Genomic DNA, 20,522 nt, shown 5'->3' on the forward strand with positions numbered 1-20,522 from the left:
CCTTCATTGAGAGTGCTAAAGGAGTTGGCGGATGTGATTGCGGAGCCATTGTCCACTATCTTTGAAAACTCATGGTGATCCGGGGAAGTCCCAGACGACTGGAAAAAGGTTAATGTAGTGCTCATCTTTTAAAAAGGGAAGGAGGATGATCCTGGGAACTACAGGCCAGTCAGCCTCACCTCAGTCCCCGGAAAAATCATGGAGCAGGTCCTCAAGGAATCAATTCTGAAGCACTTAGAGGAGAGGAAAGTGATCAGGAACAGTCAGCATGGATTCACCAAGGGCAAGTCATGCCTGACTAATCTAACTGCCTTCTATGACAAGATAACTGTTTCTGTGGATGAAGGGAAAGCAGTGGAAGTGTTGTTCCTTAACTTTAGCAAAGCTTTTGACACTGTCTCCCACAGTATTCTTGTCAGCAAGTTAAAGAAGTATGGGCTGGATGAATGCACTATAAGGTGGGTAGAAAGTTGGCTAGATTGTCGGGCTCAATGGGTAGTGATCAATGGCTCCATGTCTAGTTGGCAGCCAGTATCAAACTGAGTGCCCCAAGGGTCGGTCCTGGGGCCGGTTTTGTTCAATATCTTCATAAATGATCTGGAGGATGGTGTGGATTGCACCCTCAGCAAGTTTGCAGACGACACTGAACTGGGAGGAGTGGTAGATACTTTGGTAGATACAGAGGGACCTAGACAAATTGGAGGATTGGGCCAAAAGAAATCTGATGAGGTTCAACAAGGACAAGTGCAGAGTCCTGCACTTAGGACGGAAGAATCCCATGCACCGCTACAGACTAGGGACCGAATGGCTCGGCAGCAGTTCTGCAGAAAAGGACTTAGGTGTTACAGTGGACGAGAAGCTAGATATGAGTCAACAGTGTGCGCTTGTTGCCAAGAAGGCCAATGGCATTTTGGGATGTATAAGTAGGGGTATTGCCAGCAGATCGAGGGATGTGATCGTTCCCCTCTATTAGACATTGGTGAGGCCTCATCTGCAGTACTGTGTCCAGTTTTGGGACCCACACTACAAGAAGGACGTGGAAAAATTGGAGAGAGTCCAGCGGAGGGCAACAAAAATGATTAGGGGACTGGAACACATGACTTACGAGGAGAGGCTGAGGGAACAGATTCTTCTCTTCTGTAGACTAAACAATGAGGGGGGATTTGATAGCTGCTTTCAACTACCTGAAAGGGGGTTCCAAAGAGGATGGATCTAGACTGTTCTCAGTGGTAGTGGATGACAGGACAAGGAGTAATGGTCTCAAGTTGCAGTGGGGGAGATTTAGGTTGGTATCTGGAAAAACTTTTTCACTAGGAGGGTGGTGAAACACTGGAATGCGTTACCTAGGGAGGTGGTGGAATCTCCTTCCTTAGATATTTTTAAGGTCAGGCTTGACAAAGCCCTGGCTGGGATGATTTAGTTGGGGTTTGTTCCTGCTTTGAGCAGGGGGTTGGACTAGATGACCTCCTGAGGTCCCTTCCAACCCTGATATTCTATGATTCACCATCCTATATACCTTCTAAGGGTATGTCTTCACTACCAACGTTAAAGCATAGTCGCAGCACCAGCGCTGGGAGAGAGCTCTCCCAGCACTGTAAAAAAACCCACCCCATGAGGGGAGTAGCTCCCAGCACCAGTGCACTGTCCACACTGCCACTTTACAACGCTGAAACTTCCATCGCTCAGGGGAGTGTTTTTTCATACCCCTGAAGCAAGAAAGTTTCAGCGCTGTAAAGTGGAAGTGTAGACAAGACCTAAGACCATTTAAATATAACACGTGGGACTAAATCATGGAGCAAAAGTTCTCACTTTAAAATGAGTTTTGGTTTGATTTTCCTGAGCTTGTCACCTAAAACTTTCAAAAAAAACCACAGCCAACTTGACACCTTGGTCCTTTGTCTATTGCTGTAATCGTGCTGTGTTCACTTGGTCAACCTCCTTTGGTTTCCCAATTACGTGTTAATGTTTGGTCACTGAGGGTATGTCTACACAGCAAAGAAAAACCTGCTGTTTCGTTGCTGTGTAGACATCCAGGCTCAAGCTGGAGTGCAGGTTTTGGGACCCTCCCACCCTGCAGGACTTTTCTTTTGCTGCGTAGACATACCCTGAGTTTCAAAATTGTCTCTTCCAGATTCTCCATTCATATATGCTGATTCTGTTCAGCTCTTGATGGCACTTTCACAGTAAATCAGACAGTGACTTAACAATGCAATAGCCACAGAGGGGCATTCAGCAGAAGTAATGGACAACTTACCCTAATTCTCAGTTACTGAGGGACAATCGCCACTCATTGATATATTTTGCTTTCCTCAACCAAATCTCTGTACAACTTCTCATACGCGATGTACCCGAATACTTGGATACTAATATCAAAACTGTAGTCTTAATGTATTCACCTAAATTTGGGTTATTGCTGATTATGACTTTTAAAAACAAAACACTCTATTTGTGGATAATCTAAGCACTATACCCAGATGGACAAACACTCTTTTCTCAACCTATGTATTACATATTTTTTTTTAACATTAGCTTTAATAAAATGTTTCTGTTCAGTAGAACAGTTTGCATTCAATGCCCTACCTTTTTTTCCCTTACATTCTGCAAGAGCATGAAGTCAAAGGAAATGGAGGACTGCCTTAAAAAATGTGATAGTGGTAATAAACACTGTTCCCAAAAATACTGATAATACATAACATACATATTTTAAATGAAAATACATACACACACACACCCCTATACATATCCTTCAATTCTAGTACACTGATATGCAGCTTCTTTTCCAAGTGGTTCCAATTCTCATGAATACATATATAAATGTATTTTCATTTAAACAAAATAAGAACTATATGTTGCTTACCCAACTGCTCAATAATGCTTGAAACTGTCCCAAAGGGCTTCAGCTCAACATCCTCAGGCAGAATTATTGTCAAATCTTCAACAGGAGGTGGTCCCTGCTAATATAGAAGAAATTAATTTTCAAAATATAATATTTTCTGTTTAGACATACCCTGCCAACCACCGAGGAATGATTTTAAACATTTCACTTTTGTAGTTCAAGAAAAAAGGTTATGGCTAATTTCTAGTAATAATTCATTCTAACAAATGGCATTCCAACAAAATTGTTCAAATTAAAGAGAGCTGAAATTACATCTGGGGAAATGTTATTTTACGTATTTTTTAAATACTTCCATGCCACGGCACTGCTGCATGGCATCTAAGACAGTTTTACTCAACCAGAGAAGATTAACTTGAACAGTTAAGAGAAATTTGTTATTAAACTTTACTTTCTGACATGAACTTTTAGATGATTACATAATCACATCCATGTTAAACACTGGAAAATATTTCTGTAGCAGCAGACAAAAATGGTATTAAATGCAGCACAGCAGAGATTAAAAATCTGATATAACAGCATGAAGAAGAGTGTATTAAACCTAAAAATTATTGAATTATATAGGATACTAGTACTGCAATAAATTATTAAGCCTTTAGTAAGAAGATGTCTGAGCTGTTGTCCGGCACACAATAAAACAGCCTATGAGAACATTTTAAAAATATGTTTAGGGTTGTTTTACGCCACCCCCCCCAAAAAGATACATAGGTACAAACCACTACATGTAATATACTTATCTGAAGTTATGTCTGCAGTCTGCAGATGTGACTGCAGCAAATGTAGACATACCCAGCACAGTCTTGATCTAGCTAGATTAAAGCTAGCTTGAGTAACAATAGCCATGAAGCTATAGCGGCACAGGCAGCAACCACTGAATTACATACCCATGGGTCCTGGGTGGGCAGAGCTACCCTATCCGGCCACCAGTCTGCGATCACACCTCCTGAATGCAGCATAAGCATACCCTAAGATTCACTCCATGTAACACAAGGTTGAAAGACCCATCATAGTACAGCAATCACCTTAACTTAACATTAACACTTAACATTTTTCTCTAAACTATTAGCATACAAAACTTAAATACTCAAAATTGTATTAATTATCCTCATCATCCCATTTTATTGTATTGCACTGACATTGTTAAGAGGACACCATGTATAACTTTTCCCTATATTCCTGTAAATTTGCTACAGACTTCTTATCTTATGGTTTTAAGATAATTTACACGTTAGTTCACTCATCCTTGAATCCAATGACTTCTGGATTCTCTTGGGTAGAGTTCACAAATACTCATCAGACCTCAAACTCCTAGCTTCATTTTTGTTATTTTTGCCCTCCACAATCAGGAAACCCCACAGTATTAAAAACCAGATAATAGTGAAGACTCCTTTTATCCAGTTTCCTAGGATGGACTTGTATACTAAGATAAACAATTTTGATATCATACCTCCCCAACCCAACCAGCAATGGGCCTAAATCTACAATGTTTGTGCCACATTTCAGACATTTTAATTATTGGAATAAATTTGGATCTGAACAGTGGAGGAATGGTTTGAGGGGTTTTGTATAGCTACAGTGCTTCCCTTGCAACAACATCATTATAGGCTTTGGCAGTTGTATATAGTACTTCATCCAACACTATTCGCTCCCCTATCCTGGGATATCGTTTCATACCATTCTAAACTTAGATTAACAAATTTTCACTGAATTTCTATATTAGCAGAGACCATACTTTTAGGAGGGCTTCGGGTATATAAAATGTATTTCAGGGATAATAGACTAGAGCCAATGATTACTTTATAGACTCACATAAAATATGCAGGGTCCTGGCTGAGCATACACTACTACTACTACAACAAAAAAAAAAAAAAAAAAGGAGGCATCTGGAAAGCTTTACCCTTACACTTTTGCAACGTTATACAAAAACGTACAAAGGTTTGGAACCAGATCAGCCTGACATTTAATACCAGCCTCGTTCCATACATGAAACTCTGAATTGGCCAAATTAATTTGGAAAAAGAAATGATTCAGGATTGGCCTTAGACAGGATAGGGATAGAAAATTAGCCAGATAGTTACATATTGAAAATAGAGACAATCCTTTGTATTGGGCTCTCATATCCCTAAATAACTAAAAAACACATTAGCTTAATAGATTCTTCAATAGCTTCTTGGAGGCATCATGTAGACAAGCTCTTCTCAGTCTTGGCAGACAAGCTCTCAATCTTGGCAGAAGTTCAGCTCTTCAGGATTCAAACCCCAACGAATTGCCATTGACAAAGTATGTTCTACAGTTTCAGGCTGAGGACTTCTAGGCCTCAATTCTCCTTCCTACCACGCTCAAACATTGATAGACTTTTTAGTTGGTTCCAAAAGTCCTTGGGAAGGGACCATCTGAAGGTTACTCTGCTGCACCCAGAATTCTTCACAATGGATCCTCCACATTCCTACTCATGGGACAATGGAACTTTTCACAGCAGTGCCCATTGCAGTGCTCTTGTGTCTTCTTCTACTCTTTTCCTCACATTTTCTAAGAATTAAGGAGAATGGTGCTCCAGTTGCCCGAGTTCCTTCCTTTGCCTCCTCAGGTCCAAGACCTAAGTTAGGACTCCAGGGAAGAGGAAGGTGGGCAGGGAATGTGAATGTGCAAAGAATTTCAGGTACAGGTAACCATCATTTTTACTTTTTAGTAGTACCCTCTTCACATTCCCAACACAGGGGATAGTTTGGGAAGAAGTACTGTCATCTGAGAAAGGTGGGACATAGAGAGTCCTAATTAAACAGTTACTGAAGTACCACTTTACCAAACTGAGAATCTGACCTGCATGCTAGGACTATTGTATAGCATTTAGTAAAAGTGCAGAGTTCCACAGAGCAGCTCTATACATTTCTACAGGGGGAATATATCTAAGGCACAAGGCCATCTTTGGCACTATGGAATGTCATCTAATGTTATCTCCTAATGGGAGAGTAGAAGCTAGCTACCTTCAATATATGTTTTCTTTGGGTAGACAGGAAACTTCTAAAATAGACTAGTAGTCTGCTTCTACTCTCAAGCAGAACCTCAGACATTTGGTGTTGTTCCTGGTTGTGAACAGATTTCCCGAGGCAAAGCTCTCGGGCATCACCGATGTCTTTAGAGACCAGCTTGTCTTGCAAGTGAGGAGGAAAAACTTTAGCATCCAGCTAATTGGTTTCAATTCTAGAACACTGATATGTAGCTTTTCCAAGTGGTTCCAATTATCATGAATTGTTAGGCTGCTGAAGTGGGATTCTCCGTCCCAAATTGGGTTGCTGATGAAGCTATGGAGTTTAAAGTTACTCCTTTCAGGATTCAGAGGGGTGGCCGTGTTAGTCTGTATCAATAAAAACAATGAGGAGTCCTTATGGCACCTTAGAGACTAACAAATATATTTGGGCATAAGCTTTCATGGGATAACACCCACTTCATCAGATGCATGGATTGGAAAATACAGAAAGCAGGTATCAATATACAGCAGATGAAAAGATGGGAGTTGCCTTACCAAGGTGGGGGTCAGTGCTAACAAGGCCAATTCATTCAAGGTGGATGTGGCCCATTCCCAGCAGCTGACAAGAAGGTCTGAGTATCAGAGGGAAAATTATTTTTTGTAGTGACCCAGCCACTCCCAGTCTTTATTTAGACCTAATTTGTTGGTGTCAAGTTTGTAAATTACTTCCAGTTCTGCAGTTTCTCATTGAAGTTTTTTTTTGGTTGAAGAATGGTGACTTTTAAGTCTGTTATTGAGTGTCTAGGGAGAATGAAGTGCTCTCCTACTGGTTTTTGAATGTTACAATTCTTGATGTCTGATTTGTGTCTATTTATTCTTTTGCGTAGAGACTGTCCAGTTTGGCCAACACTCTGTCTACCATGAAAGATAGGAGAGCTTCTCTTGGGAGAGTCAATTTCAGCTTGGCAGATGTTTTGCTAGCCAATATTGCAGAGCTCTCATCTTGAGCTGTGCATTGGGGTTACGTATGTAGCTGAGGCTAGTAGGTCTGAGGAAGAACACTGCTGTCTAGTTGAAGTTCTCTTGACATCTAATTATTGCTGACTGAATTTTCAGGAAGGGTTCCTCTGTAAGAAAGGCTCCTCCTGCTTGAAAATCCAGAATCACGTAATGAAGGGGAATTTCTGTGTAGGAAGTGCTTTTTCCCCCCAATTTATTCTGAGTCAGTTTCTCAAAACGGTAGCATGTGAGAGACATATTCCTGGACAGATTTCTAAATCGGGGTATACAGGGTGTCACAGTTACAGGGCAAGCTGAACTTTAGACCCCTTTTAATCCCTCTTGAGTGCACACTGCAGGTGGGAGGCCTGGCTTTCTTTACCCTCTCATGGGAAAAACCCATGCAGTTCACTCACTCAGACTGGGTGTCCCCCTTTAACAATCATGTTAACCCAACAGGATCAACTATCTTTGGCACCTGTAAGCCCTTTTCCTCTGGGAGCCTGTGACATCAGCTGATTAAAGTGACTCAAAAACAATCCTCAAAACAAAATTATTATTCATTCACCCAGAGGTACATAACACCTAAAGCAAAAGATTGAAACAAAAAGTCCTATAGACATAGGTTTTACCTACATTGTCATGTTTCCTTGCAAGCTTTTAGACACACCCTTTCAGCCAGTTACCTCCAACTCTGAGTTGGGGGAGACAGCCTGACTACTGCAGTTTCTGTGACTTTCTAAGGCCACGTCTACACTACCACTATGTCAGCAAAATTTATGGTGCTCAGGGATGTGAAAAAAATAACTCACCCCTGAGGGACATACGATAAATTTCACCTGCATAAGTGGTAGTGTGCACAACACAATGTCGGTGGGAAAGCTGCTTCCACCGACATAACTACCACCCCTTGTTGAAGTGCTTTTATTATGTTAACGAGAGAGCTCTCTCCCACCGGCATAAAGCCTGCGGGAGGAGATGGGGGGGGGGGGGAGCGTGGCTCTGCGAACTGACCCTCTCTGCAAGCACTGCCCTTGCAGCTCCCATTTGCCACAGCTCCCCGCTCCCAGCCAATGGGAGCTCCGGGGGCGGTGCTTGCAGGCAGGAGCAGTGCGTGAAGAGAGACCCCTACCGCCCCCCCTCCCCCCCCCCAAGACCATGCTGGCCGCTTCCAGGAGCGGCATGGGGCCAGGGCAGGCAGGCAGCATGCCTTAGCGACAACCCCACTGCACCACCGGAGATCGCGATCAACTGGGAGATCCTCTAGGATCAACCAGTCAATCGTGATTGACCGGTTGGTGACCACAATGTAGATATTATTCTGATGCTTTATCCCTCCCTAAAGCAAAACAGCTTGTGGGATGAAAACCCTGTTTGTATAGAGATACTAATATGGCTCTGCTCTCATATAAGGTACTCATTTGGTTTCACAGCCTTGCCAAGCTTGTGGTTGACTATATTATAGTGAGCAACACATCCTTAACATTTCAAAGGTGCTCATGGGTCTTCAATGCTAAATAGTGTAGTAAATTTAACCACAGACAAGTACCAGCTAACAAAACAACACTCAGAAGGTAAATCAGTAATATTACAGAACCAGAGAGACCACTGCTGTAGCTACAGAGCCTGTCATTGTTTGACTCAATCACTCAATTTCCTTGCTTTTATGGGGTGAAGTCCTAAACACAAAAAAACCTACAAAAGTAGAGAACACTAATGCTAGTCCTCAGTCTTGATAAATCTCATTATACTTCAGTGTGCTCTAGGCAAGCACGCTATCTTATATACACTCAAGATGAGCTGGTAACAATAGGACAAGGACACGGCAACAGGCTTAAAAATTCTGAATTTCTTTGCTTTTTCTATGTTTAAGTTTGTTCAAAATGTATATATATTTAATTGGCATGAATTTAGGGGAGTCCCACACAATACACAGAAGAACATCAATAAAACCCATAGTGTTGTAGGATTCTATTCCAACCCCATCTAGCCCAGTATCCCGTCTGACAATGGCCAGCATAGCTGTTTCAAAGGAAGATGCAAAAGCCATTCACAGTAGGAAGGTATGGACCATCTGCCCCAATGAAGATCTCCTCCTAGTCCTTAATAGTTTGAAGTTTGCTTAAGCTCTAAACCATGAGATATTTATTCCTTCCAAGTTACTTTGTTTGCATTAAATATTACAACTCTGAGTATTCAATAGTCATATTGTCATCCAATCCCTCCAAACCGTATAAATTCTTGCCCTCAGCGACACACAGCAGTACTGAGTTCCACAGTCTAAATACGCATCAAGTGAAAAAGCATTTCCCTTTTTCAGTATTCAATTTGCCACCTTTCAATTTCACCACCCATTCCCTTGTTCTTGTGTTGAGACAGGGAGAACAGAAGCTCCTGGTCTATCATCTCTATATGCTTCATTCTTTTACATATTTCTATCATGTCCCTTCTTATTTGCCTCTTTTCTAAAATAAACAATCCTGAAGAGTTCAATCATTTCCAGTGCCCTTTTCTGAACACCCTCTAACTCAGTAGTATTCTTTAAGTGAGAAGATCACTATTACTGCACACAGTATTATAGATGAGGGTATACAATCAATTTATATAATGGCATTGAGCTATTTTATAATCCTTTTATTCTTACTTCATCTAAAGTAGATTATGGCTAATTACCCATCCTCATGTTATCAGAAAGAAGCCAGTTTTAAATATCTTAATTAGAATTTAGTTCTTATCTTGAAATAGGGAGTAATAATTACAGAAATATTTAATAAGTTTGTACCATTTATGAAACTCATGAGCAAAGAAAAGAACAATTAGATTCACATCAAGATGTTTCATCTGCAGTACTTAGAACAGAATTAATTGCAAGCACACAACAAAATATAAAAATCTATAACAAGTTCTGTTACCCACCAGACAATTCTCATTAATATGAATGGAGACGAGGGATGGTCAGCATAATCTTTGAATCCTTCAGGAGTTTAAGAAGAGCCAAGACATTTGGGAGGTCCAAAACTTACTTTTCCAAGGTTTGATAACTCTACAAACATTTTAAAATAATTTGTGAAACTTGAATGTATTCTGCAAGTTTTACAAGTCCCACATTTGAAAGAAAGATTTAAATTTTAAAACAAAAAAAAAAAGCCAGGGAAATCTTCCTGACACAAATGATGAAGGAAAACACTAACAAATACTTCCAGATTAGTGACAAATTGCTTGAGAGAGCCTTCTAATGGACCTAATGCAACTATGAACAGAAGATATATATACTCATATTTTGAGTTGTGTGAACTTCTCCTCACTTCTCTTAAATTGGTCTTATTTAATACACTGAAATGTCTCTGAAAATTCTGAAATAGTATACAAGCTTGTAATTTATAATGAATGTTAATTATAAGTAGTCTATATGTCCTCTAACAAGTCTGTCTATGACTGATTCATTGTGAAGTGAAAAATCAATAAATAAGTACAGCCATACTAGGTCGGACCAAGGGTCTATCTAGCCCACTTTTGTGTCTTCTGATATTGGCAGGTGCCGGATGCTTCAGAGGGAACGAACAAAACAGGGCAATTATTGCACGATGTATCTAGTCCCACCTTGTGGAAGACAGAGGCTTATGGACACCCAGAGCATGGGGTTGCATCCCTGACCATCTTGATGGACGTATCGTCTATGAGCATATCTAATTCTTTTTAAAACCCAGTTATACTTTTAGCCTTCACAACATCTCCTAGCAATGAGTTCCACAGGTTGATCGTACGTTGTCTGAAAAAGTACTTCCTTAGGTTTGTTTTAAGCCTATTTTGTTGGGTAAGCCCTGGTTCTTGTGTTACATGAAGGAGTAAACAACAACATTTCCCTATTCGCTTTCTCCATATCATTCAGGATTTTGTAGACCTCTATTATATCACCCATAGTCATCTTTTCCAAGATGAACTGTCAGAGTCTTTTAAATCTCTCCTCATAAAGAAGCTGCTCCATACCCTAATTATTTTTCTTGCCATTCTCTGTACTTTCTCCAATTCTAATATATCTTTTCTGAGATGGGGTGACCAGAACCACATGCAGTATTCAAGCTGTGGGTGTACCATGGATTTATACAGTGGCATTATATTTTCTGACTATCGATCCTTTTCCTAATAGTTCTTTATATTTATATGGTTATGTTAACTTTTTAACTGTCTTTGTACATTAAGTGGATGTTTTCAGAGAAATATCCAAAATGACTCCAAGATCTGTTTCTTGAGTGCTAACAGCTAATTTAAGCCACATCCTTTTGTATGTACAGTTGTATGTTTTTCCAGTGTGCATTACTTTGCACTTGTCAACACTGAATTTTATCTGCCATTTTCTTACCTAGTCACCCACTTTAGTGAGATCTCTCTGTAACTCTTCAGAGTCAGCTTTGGACTTAACTATCTTAAATAAATTGGTATGGTCTGCAAACTTTGCAACCTCACTGTTTACCCCATTTTCCAGACCACTTATCAGTATGTTGAATAGCACAGGTCCCAGTACGGATCCTTGGTGGACCACACTATTTACCTCTCTCCATTCTGAAACTGATCATTTATTCCTATCCTTTAACCAGTTATTGATCCACGAGATGACCTTCCCTCTTATCCTATGACTGCTTACATTGCTTAAGAGCCTTTGGTAAAGGACCTTGTCAGAGGCCTTTTGAAAGTCCAAGTCCACTGGATCACCCTTGTCCACGTTTGTTGATCCCCTCAAATAATTCTAATAGATTGGTGAAGCATAACTTCGCTTTACATTTCCCCAACATATTGTATTCATCTATGTGTCTGATAATTTTGTTTTTTTACTATAGTTTCAAACAATCTGACCAGTACTGAAGTTAGTCTTGCCAGCCTGTAATTGCCAGGATCACCTCTGGAGCTTTTTTTTTTTTTTTTTTTTTTATAAAGTCAGCATTACATTAGCTATCCTCCAGTCATCTGGTACAGAGGCTGATTTAAGTGATAGGTTACTACAATAAGTAGTTCTGCATTTTCATATGAGTTCCTTCAGAACGCTTGTGTGAATACCATCTGGTCCTGGTGAATTGTTACTGTTCATCAATTTGTTCCAAAACCTCCTCTCCTGACATCACAATCTGACAGTTCCTCAGATTTGTCACCAAAAGAGAATGGCTCAGGTATGGGAATCTCCCTCACATCCTCTATAGTGAATACTGATGCAAAGAATTCATTTAACATCTCTACAACAGCCTTGCCTTTCATGAGTGCTCATTTACCACTTTGATCGTCCAGTGGCCCCACTGATTGTTTAGCAGGCTTCCTGATTTTTATGTACTTAAAAAAGTAATGTTGTTGGTTTATTTCTTTTGCTAGTTGCTCTTTGAATTCTCTTCTAACCTGCCTAATTACACTTCTACTCTCGACTTGCCAGCATTTATGTTCGTTTCTCTTTTCCTCTGTAGGATTTCACTTCCAATTTTTAAAAGATGTCTTTTTACTCTAACCACCTCTTGTACTCTATTTCACCATGGTAGCATTCTTTTGGCACTCTGTTTTTCTTTTTTAACTATTTGGGATATACATATAGTTTAAGTCTCTATTATGGTTTTTTTAAAGTTTCCATGCAGTTTGCAGGCATTTCACTTGTGACTATTCCTTTTAATTTCCATTAACTAGCCTCCTCATTTTTGTGTAGATCCCCTTTTTGAAGATGAATGCTATTGTGGTGGGTTTCTTTGGGTTTTCCCCCCTACAAGGGGCTTGCATTTAATTACCTGATGGTTGCTATTACCGAGTGGTTCATTATATTCACCTGTTGGACCAGATCCCATACACCACTTAGGACTAAATCTTAAATAATCAACTCTAGTACTTCTCAGCAAGTGAGAGCCATAAACCCATTGATTATTTTATTTTAAAAAGGAATATATTTACAGCTTCTGTAAAATTAAGTTAAATATATTTAACACTATAACTGAAAAACGTTGGAAAGGTAGCTTTCATAATATACTTACTTCAAGAGGCAATTCATCTTTTGTTTTAACATGGGAAGATGTGTTATCCTTTCCATTTTGCTGACCATCACTTTCAGCAGATCCAATTGAAAGAGAACATGAAGAAGAGGAGGCAGAAGATGAACTATCAGAATCCGTATCACTGCATAAGACAAAAAACAGGAGTTATAAACATCTATGTCTTTTTGTAAGAAAACTCCTATTGTACAGTAAAATAAAAGACATAAGGATTATACTTTCATCTGTTATCCTTGGATAACTCAAATAAGGGCACAACACAAGATTAGGCCATGGAACAAAACCACCATCTTTCTTAGATTGCAAGCTTACTGGGTCTATGAGTGTTTACATAGTCCTGACTGAGGTCCCATTTTACTAGGCTTCCTGAACACCACTGTAATAAAAATAATTGCAAATATATCACACACACAAACACACTTTCAATTTATGCAAAGATATTGTGGTTACAAAACAAATTTAAGTTTATGTGGAGGTGTTTTGTGGGTCCATTGCTATGTCACCTAAGCATATGACAAAATTAAACTTATTGGTTTAAACTGTCTGCTACAGAGTACACAGCCACCGTTCCTGTACAACCAACAAAAACATTAACATGGAGTCTAGCCCAGTCAAGCAAATGCTTGCTGCAAAAGATACATTTTGCAACATGCTCTGAAGGTAAATAATTCCTAGCCCTTACAGATAAGGAACAAGTTGCACAGCCAATGACAACCCCCTGAAAATGGCCTCTTTTTACCCTGCAATTATGCATTTAGAGATTTAACAATTTCATCTGTCACAAAGGTACACAGGGCACAAGACATCTTTAAGGTAGCCAAGTCCTAAACCATTAGGCTTTATAGGTAAGAAGCAACACCTTGATTTGCACACACAAGCAGTCAAAAGGAGGTACTTCACACAACACAGTCAACCTGTGGAATTCATTGCCAGGGGATGATGTGAAGGCCAAAACTATAACAGGGTTCAGAAAAGAACTAAATCAGTTCATGGAGGATAGGTCCATCAATGGCTACTTGCCAGGATGGCCAGGGATGCAACACCATGCTCTGATGGTCCCTAGCCTGTTTGCCAGAAGCTGGGAGTGGACGACAGGGGATAGAGCACTTGATGACTGCCTGTTCTGTTTATTTCCCCTGAAGAACTTGGCATTGGCCACTGTCAGAAGACAGGATACTGGGCTAGTATGCAAGTTCTTATGTTCTTGTTCCACTGAGCAGAGGGGCTCCCCGGTTCTGTATTAGTTAAAGTTTCTGAGCCATCTTCAAAGATAACCCTGAATTCACTGCAGCACTCTGGCCTGGAGGTTGGAAAGGTCTGCCTGAACATGGCAAGGTCTGCAACTAGGGAGCGCAATCAACTGTCATCAGCAATTGTCCAAATTACTTCTCCCCTGAAGGGCTAAAATCCATAAGCTGTTTATGTTACAACCTGATATACAGACTGTGTCAGCTCTTTTTACAGGCCCAAAATCCAGAGTTTGGTCAAGAAGACAGAGGCCTAGCAAATAGTGAAAAATATTAGCTAAGAAGCAGAACAAACAAAGGACAACCTTGCTTTTTGCTAAGATAAGCTTGGTCAGCAAGAAGCCAGGCGGAAATTATAATTGGGGGCTTTATCTCAAAGTTGCAAACAGACCTAAGGAATGAAAGGGGCCCTGTTTCTTCTGTAGAAGAGGCGCCTTCCTATATACCAGCCTTGAGTTTATGGAAGAAGTTCAAACATGTCCGTATGAGATATGATATCCTCCCTCTCACAGATATGCACCTCTCCTCCAAGCCATTGCCAGTGCCTGCCTTAGAAACACAAATGAACTAAAAGACTATCTTTAATGATATATACTTTTCATTTGTCCTTTTGCTTTAACTCCTAGGTGTGTACCTGTCGGACAACCAGGGGAGCTACTTCATTCCTATGGATCCCAAATCAGAATTCAACATATATATTTTATACTAACACACTATATATTGTTTAAAGGAAAACACCTGTGTACTAATTAAGTGTCATGTGTTAACCTGAAACTATGGGCAGAGACATTATGTAACCTTTTGACCATTGGCTACTGGGCTTATCTTGTCTTGCTGCTAGACCTATCCAGGGGTTTGGGACTGCCTACCTCATCACTTCCCGCCACCCATGGAAAATCCATATAATCCATTGTAATCAATTGTTTGGCAGTGTCTCTGAGCTTAATAAGCGAGGTTGTTGGATCATATTAAAGAAGTTCTGTATTAAAATCACAAATGAGTTTGATTCCCCATAGTTTAAATTCCAGGGTATTACTAATTAAGAGGTCTCTTGGGTTTTGGTACTGTTTCTCTCCCTCTATGTGTGAAACTTGCAAGCTGCTAATTGCGTTAGTACATTCTAAGACAGAGTCTGTTCTCAAAGCAATTCACAGAGACTCAAAGCAATACTCTAACAACAGAAACAGCACCCAGAGACTCCTCGCCCTTTTGTTGTATTAACAATTGTGATTAAAATAGAGATAGAGGATGTATGTGGATGGATGCTTGGTGTGGATAATAACTGAATGATCAGGGAGGTGCCAGCCTAAGAATCCAGTGTCCATCGGCTGAAGAAGGCGTCAAGTGGAAATAACCAGAGGACCCCCGGAGGGCAGACTGGAATCCACCCAACAGCCTCAAGAATGGGAGAACCAAAGAACAAGATAACTTCTTGGAGCCGTCAGGAATGTGCTATCTGCTGATTGATTCAGCAACAGCATGATGAAGCAATTCCCATAGACTGGCATAGGAAGAAATTCCTATAAAAATAGACTCTAAAAAGTGAGAACTTTGGGGTCTGATTCTGCAAACCAACTTCCAGGAGCATCAGATGAGCATCTGACAAGGCCCTGCTCCCTCCTCATGTCCAGGCCACCTGGCCAGTGGCTTGGCATGAGCAACTCTAAGGCTGGTAACTATGATGACAACCTTGCAGAACCTCTGTGTGTGTGTGTGTGTGTGTGTGAATGTGTGAATAAATATGAGATTGAATGGAATGTTATAGCTATAACTAACTGCTTACTATGATAACAACCTTGCAGAACCTGTGTGTGTGTGTGTGTGTTTGTATGAATGAATGAGTGAATAAAGATGAGATTGAATGGAATGTTACAGCTGTAACTAACTGCTTACTATGATTCTTTCTGTATTCACAATAAATGTGGTATTTTGCCTTTTTCCCTTTAATAAGATCCTGCTGGTTTTTAATTTATTGGTACAACAAGGTGACACTCCGTCAGCGCTGTACGTAATAAACCCACGTGCTTGATTCTACACGGTGTCCATATTTTGTTCCTTCATTCCCCCGAAACTACCTTTTCCAACTTCAGCTTCAGCCAACTCTCTCAAAGCCAGTTTCATTGCATTCTCAAAATCTATCTTCTATATCTGATAGAAGAGAGAGAGAAAAGTAGCAGCAGCAAACTACGGTACTACAGCTTAGGACTCTTTGCAATTTCCCAGACACATACTAAAAGGAGAGTAACAAAATGGAATCTCTAGGAAGCTATTATAAAGCCTTAAAGGAGAATTAGCAATATCAATCTTCCAAGTTTCTTCAGAAAGGAAAGAAAAAAGCCACTGCAGAAACAACCTAATTCAGACATATCAGCAACACCTCAGTCAAGAGTAACAAAAGGTTTTGATAGAGCTCCTATCTGGTTGTGCAGAAAGTCTAATCAACTAAGGCCCGGTCTACATCTAATAAATAGATCAACATACCTACATCAGTGAAGGTAATGAAAAAATTCACAGCCTGCACAATGTAGTTAGGTTCACCTATCCCCCACTATAGACACAGCTAGGTCAACAAAAGAATTCTTCCATTGACCTAACTACTGCCTCTTCGAGGAGTCAATTTACTATAGCGATGGAAAAATCCCTTCCATCACTGAGTAAGTGTCTACACTTCAGCACCATAGCTGCATCATTGCTGCTGTAGCACATGTATAGGGTGACCAGACTTCCCATTTTTAAATTTTTAAGGGACATTTAAGCCCTCCTGCAGGTGTCTGGACTTTTTCTTAAAAACAGGCAAACTGTCCCATATTTTCTGTTTCTCCCCCTTCTGCGCCTGCCCCCACCCCCCAATCAATAAAGGAGGGTCGTGCTGCTGGCCAGAACCCTGCTTGCCAGCTGCCCGGACCAGCGATAAGTGTGTGTGGGGGGGAGGGGGGCAGGTTTCCAGTAGCAGCTGATGGGTGTGCAAGGTTGGTGGCAGGGCAAAGCTGCAGCACGCGGGGGCGGACGCTCCCCCTGCTCGTCCATCAGTGCAGCCCCCGCTGCGTGCCAGCTCTTGGCCCCTGTCCTGTTTCCAGCCAGCACTGGCTGCGCGCTACAGTGGCTGGTGAGTGCAGGCAGGCACCAGGCAGCGGAGTTACACGTTGCCTCTGCTGCCCACCCATCGGCCCTTTACATGCTGCCCCTCTTGCTGTCCTCTCCCTGCTTTACCCCTTCACACACCCCTCCCAGCCCCGCTGCTCATCCATATCCTCCCCAGCAGGGTGCGTCCTGTTTCAAGAGCTGTGCAGAGAACCAGCCCCTGATCGGAGCACTCAACTCACCAACAGCCTTGCCAGCAGGCTCCTTCCTTCCTCCTCTGTGTCTGGCTGGGCAGGCACCCAGGGAAAGCCCAAGACCTCCGGCCCAGGGCACTGACCAGGAGGTGCCAAGCCCTGCATGTGCTAAAGCCCCGCACAGCACTGGCACCGGTTAGACTCTCCGCGCCTCAGCTAAGCTCTGGAGTGGTGGGGGGATGGGGGCAGGGGGGAAGCGATTTCCAGCCTGTTTGCACCCCAACCCTGCAGGCTCCACAGCACCTCTTCACCTGTCCCCCTCCCCAGGTCCTACCTCCAGGAAACGTGGGGCTGCTCCATCCCCTAGGCACCCTCTCCGGCTGAGCCACCTCTCTGGCTGGGTTTGCTGAAGCCCCTGCAGTCAGATTCCTTGGGCCCTGGTGCCCAATGCACCCTTAGGGTTTAACCCCTTCCTGCCTGCGCTGTAGCCATGGGACAGGAGGCAGCTGGGTTATGTTGGTGGCCAGCAGCAGCCTGGAGGTGTTAGCTGCCTTTCAACACTGTGCGGGCAGGAACGGACAGGAGCTGCTTCCAGCCACAGGGGTGGGGGTGGAAGTGGAAGAGATGAGCTCTGCAAAGACAGGGGCTAGGTCATCCCTTCCCCTCCTCCTGCCCTGCGGCTGGAAGCAGCTCCCATCCCTTCCCTCCCACACCATGCGGAAAGGCTGCTGCTGGCCACATTCTGGTGTGAACCCTGGCAGAAATCGGGGGGAGGGGAGGGGGCGAGGACACGGACATGTAACCTTGTGTGCCCCACCCCCCCTCGTACATTGCCACAGAAAGATGTGGTGCCAGGTACCAGGAGAGGAGGGTCTGTCCCAAAGGCCCAGCCAGGCATAGAGGGTGGAGAGTGCCAGGCAGGGACAGTCAGGTCAATCACACACCCCCAACACCTATGTAAGAGAGCTGTACCAAAGTGTGTGTGTCACCCCTCCCTGCAAGTCAAAGAAATGGGCTTGCACTTCAAATGGAAAGTGATGAGCTTTGTGATGGTCTTTCATGGGGGGAGCTCATTCCAGTGTCTTGTACCATCCACCGAGAATCATTTCTGTGAGGGAGACAGAACTTTTACTCTCGTTGTTGAGAGTTCCATTATGCAAGAGGAGAAGGGAACTGTTAACCACAGTCTGTGTCTCGGGATTTTAGGTGGTGTTTTAGATCTCTTGGACCCATAAAGTGCTTTACAGATAAGGACTGAGACCTTGACTCAAAATTATACGGGAAATCAGTGAAGAGAGCAGAGAACAGGTCTGCTATGATGCAGAGGAAATGCACTGCAGTGTTTCGTTCTAGATAGTGTTTCTTAAGTGCCAAAGGCTTCATGCCCAGGTATATTGCATTGCTGCAGTCCAGCCAAGAGGTGATAAAGGCATGAACAACTGAGACCAAGTCTTTGTACACCAGGATGTGATGGAGACTCCTAGCCAAATGGAGAGGATAGAAACATTACTTATGATTGTATCCAAGTGTGCATCTTGTAGTTAGTAAATTGCAGCTCCCTAAGCATGCTCAGGACCCCAGCATACAAAACCAACAGGACAGCATGTTTATCTCCTGATAGCAAATCTATAGAAGGATTCAAGTCAGTCTTGACTTAGCCACAAAGTAGATGGAAAATTCCTCTCACCAACTGTATTACACTTCTGCTCACATCTGTACTTACAAAGCAAGTCTGTTCTCACTTACCTTTCATACCCCAAGGAACAGTTCTGCAAGCCTGGACTAGATACATTTTTTACCCTTCACTATAGCTTCAGCATAGCTATGTAAGTTGGAAGTCCCCTAAATCAACTCTTTCAAATCTGTTCACCATATCCCACCAGTACTAGTGCAAAATAAACTAGAACAGTGGTTGAGGGCCCATTGTTAAAATTATGACTCCCCATCCACACACTCACCCAACAAAAAGTAGAGATTAGGGTTTGGCTTAAAACACCAGTTGATACCAATAACCTCGACAGTTAACAACCTGCCTTGAATTTTATATTTATTGAATTTTCACATTTTCAGCAAGTAATGCTTAGTTCTCCTCCCTTTCCGCAGGGCAGACAACACCTGTGAGGAGGACAAGGCACAAGAGCACATCCAGAGGGCTGCTGGGGGACAAAGCCAGGAGAACCATAATCACGGAAACACACACGAATGGGGCAATGATACTTTTCTGATGGTGGAGACTGGCAGGCCCAGGGCTCCGCCGGTCAGCGCTTCCCCAAGCCGCACAAGCGTGAAACTGACAAACCCTCCCCTCAGTTTCGCGGCTGCTCCTGCCAACCCCGAAACTGACCGGAGCTGTGAGGGCCAACGGCCGGCACAGGGGACGAGGGGCGGGGGCGCAGGGGCGAGAATGGGCTACGCACCTGTCCGAGTCGGCACTGCTTTCGCCGGGCTGCTCCTCCTGCAGGCCCTCGGGGCCGGGGCCTCCTCCAGCCGCAGGCGCCGAGGCCTGGCCAAGCTCCTCGCCGCCCCCAGGGTCCTCCTGCCCCGGCTGCGGCCCCCCAGTGCTGGGGCTCCCCGGAGCCCCCACGTTATCAAACTTCAGCGTCTCCAGCTGCTCGACCACCTCCATCTACCCCCGCCCTTCCCCCACTGCAACAGCACGCGGCTAACGGCCACGCGGCTCACTCTCGCCCCCGCCACCCCAACTTCCGGCTTTCTCCACACGTGCGTAGGGGTCTGGAACGACTCTCCGGGCATCAGCCGCAGCACCCGCGCGCATGCGTATTGCATCCGCGGGCGGGCTCACGTCCCCATTCGCCCAGCCTTTTCTTTTTTTCCCGCTGTGTGCGCATGTGCAAAAAATAATAATAATTAAAAAAAAAAAAAAAGCCCGCGAGTCCATGGGAAGCTGCTCCCTGAGGAGCGCTAGTTCTGCCTTCCTCTCCCCCGGGCGTTCGTGACAGCCGCAGGCAGGGGCGGGCCCAAGCAGAGAGAGGGCTTTGAAGGGGCCCCACATAGTCTCCCCCCGTCCCTGACTGTGAGAGTTTGCGAGGGTCCCGCTCTGAGGGGCGGCGGTGTTGCTGTGTGACTCCGCAGCAGCTTCAAAGTCCCCAGCCGCGCACGGTT

General features: G+C 43.1%; 1 protein-coding gene across 2 annotated transcripts in view; it reads right to left on the bottom strand.

Moving 5' to 3' along the window:
* The window catches only part of NAF1 (nuclear assembly factor 1 ribonucleoprotein), a 74,133-nt gene extending 54,078 nt beyond the window's left edge, over positions 1-20,055 (bottom strand). The window contains exons 1-3 of one of the 2 annotated variants that reach the window (XM_074951087.1): positions 19,817-20,055; positions 12,860-13,001; positions 2,858-2,951 (exon numbers count right to left, since the gene is read on the bottom strand). In XM_074951087.1, coding sequence (XP_074807188.1) covers positions 2,858-2,951; positions 12,860-13,001; positions 19,817-20,025 — 445 coding nt within the window. In that variant the 5' untranslated portion in view covers positions 20,026-20,055. Of the gene's footprint in view, positions 1-2,857; positions 2,955-12,859; positions 13,002-19,816 lie in introns of both variants that reach the window. The other variant, XM_074951086.1, reaches the window with a different exon arrangement.
* Positions 20,056-20,522: the final 467 nt, after the last annotated feature.

The sequence above is a fragment of the Natator depressus genome, chromosome 4, assembly GCF_965152275.1.
Source record: "Natator depressus isolate rNatDep1 chromosome 4, rNatDep2.hap1, whole genome shotgun sequence".
Classification (NCBI taxonomy): Eukaryota; Metazoa; Chordata; order Testudines; family Cheloniidae; genus Natator; species Natator depressus.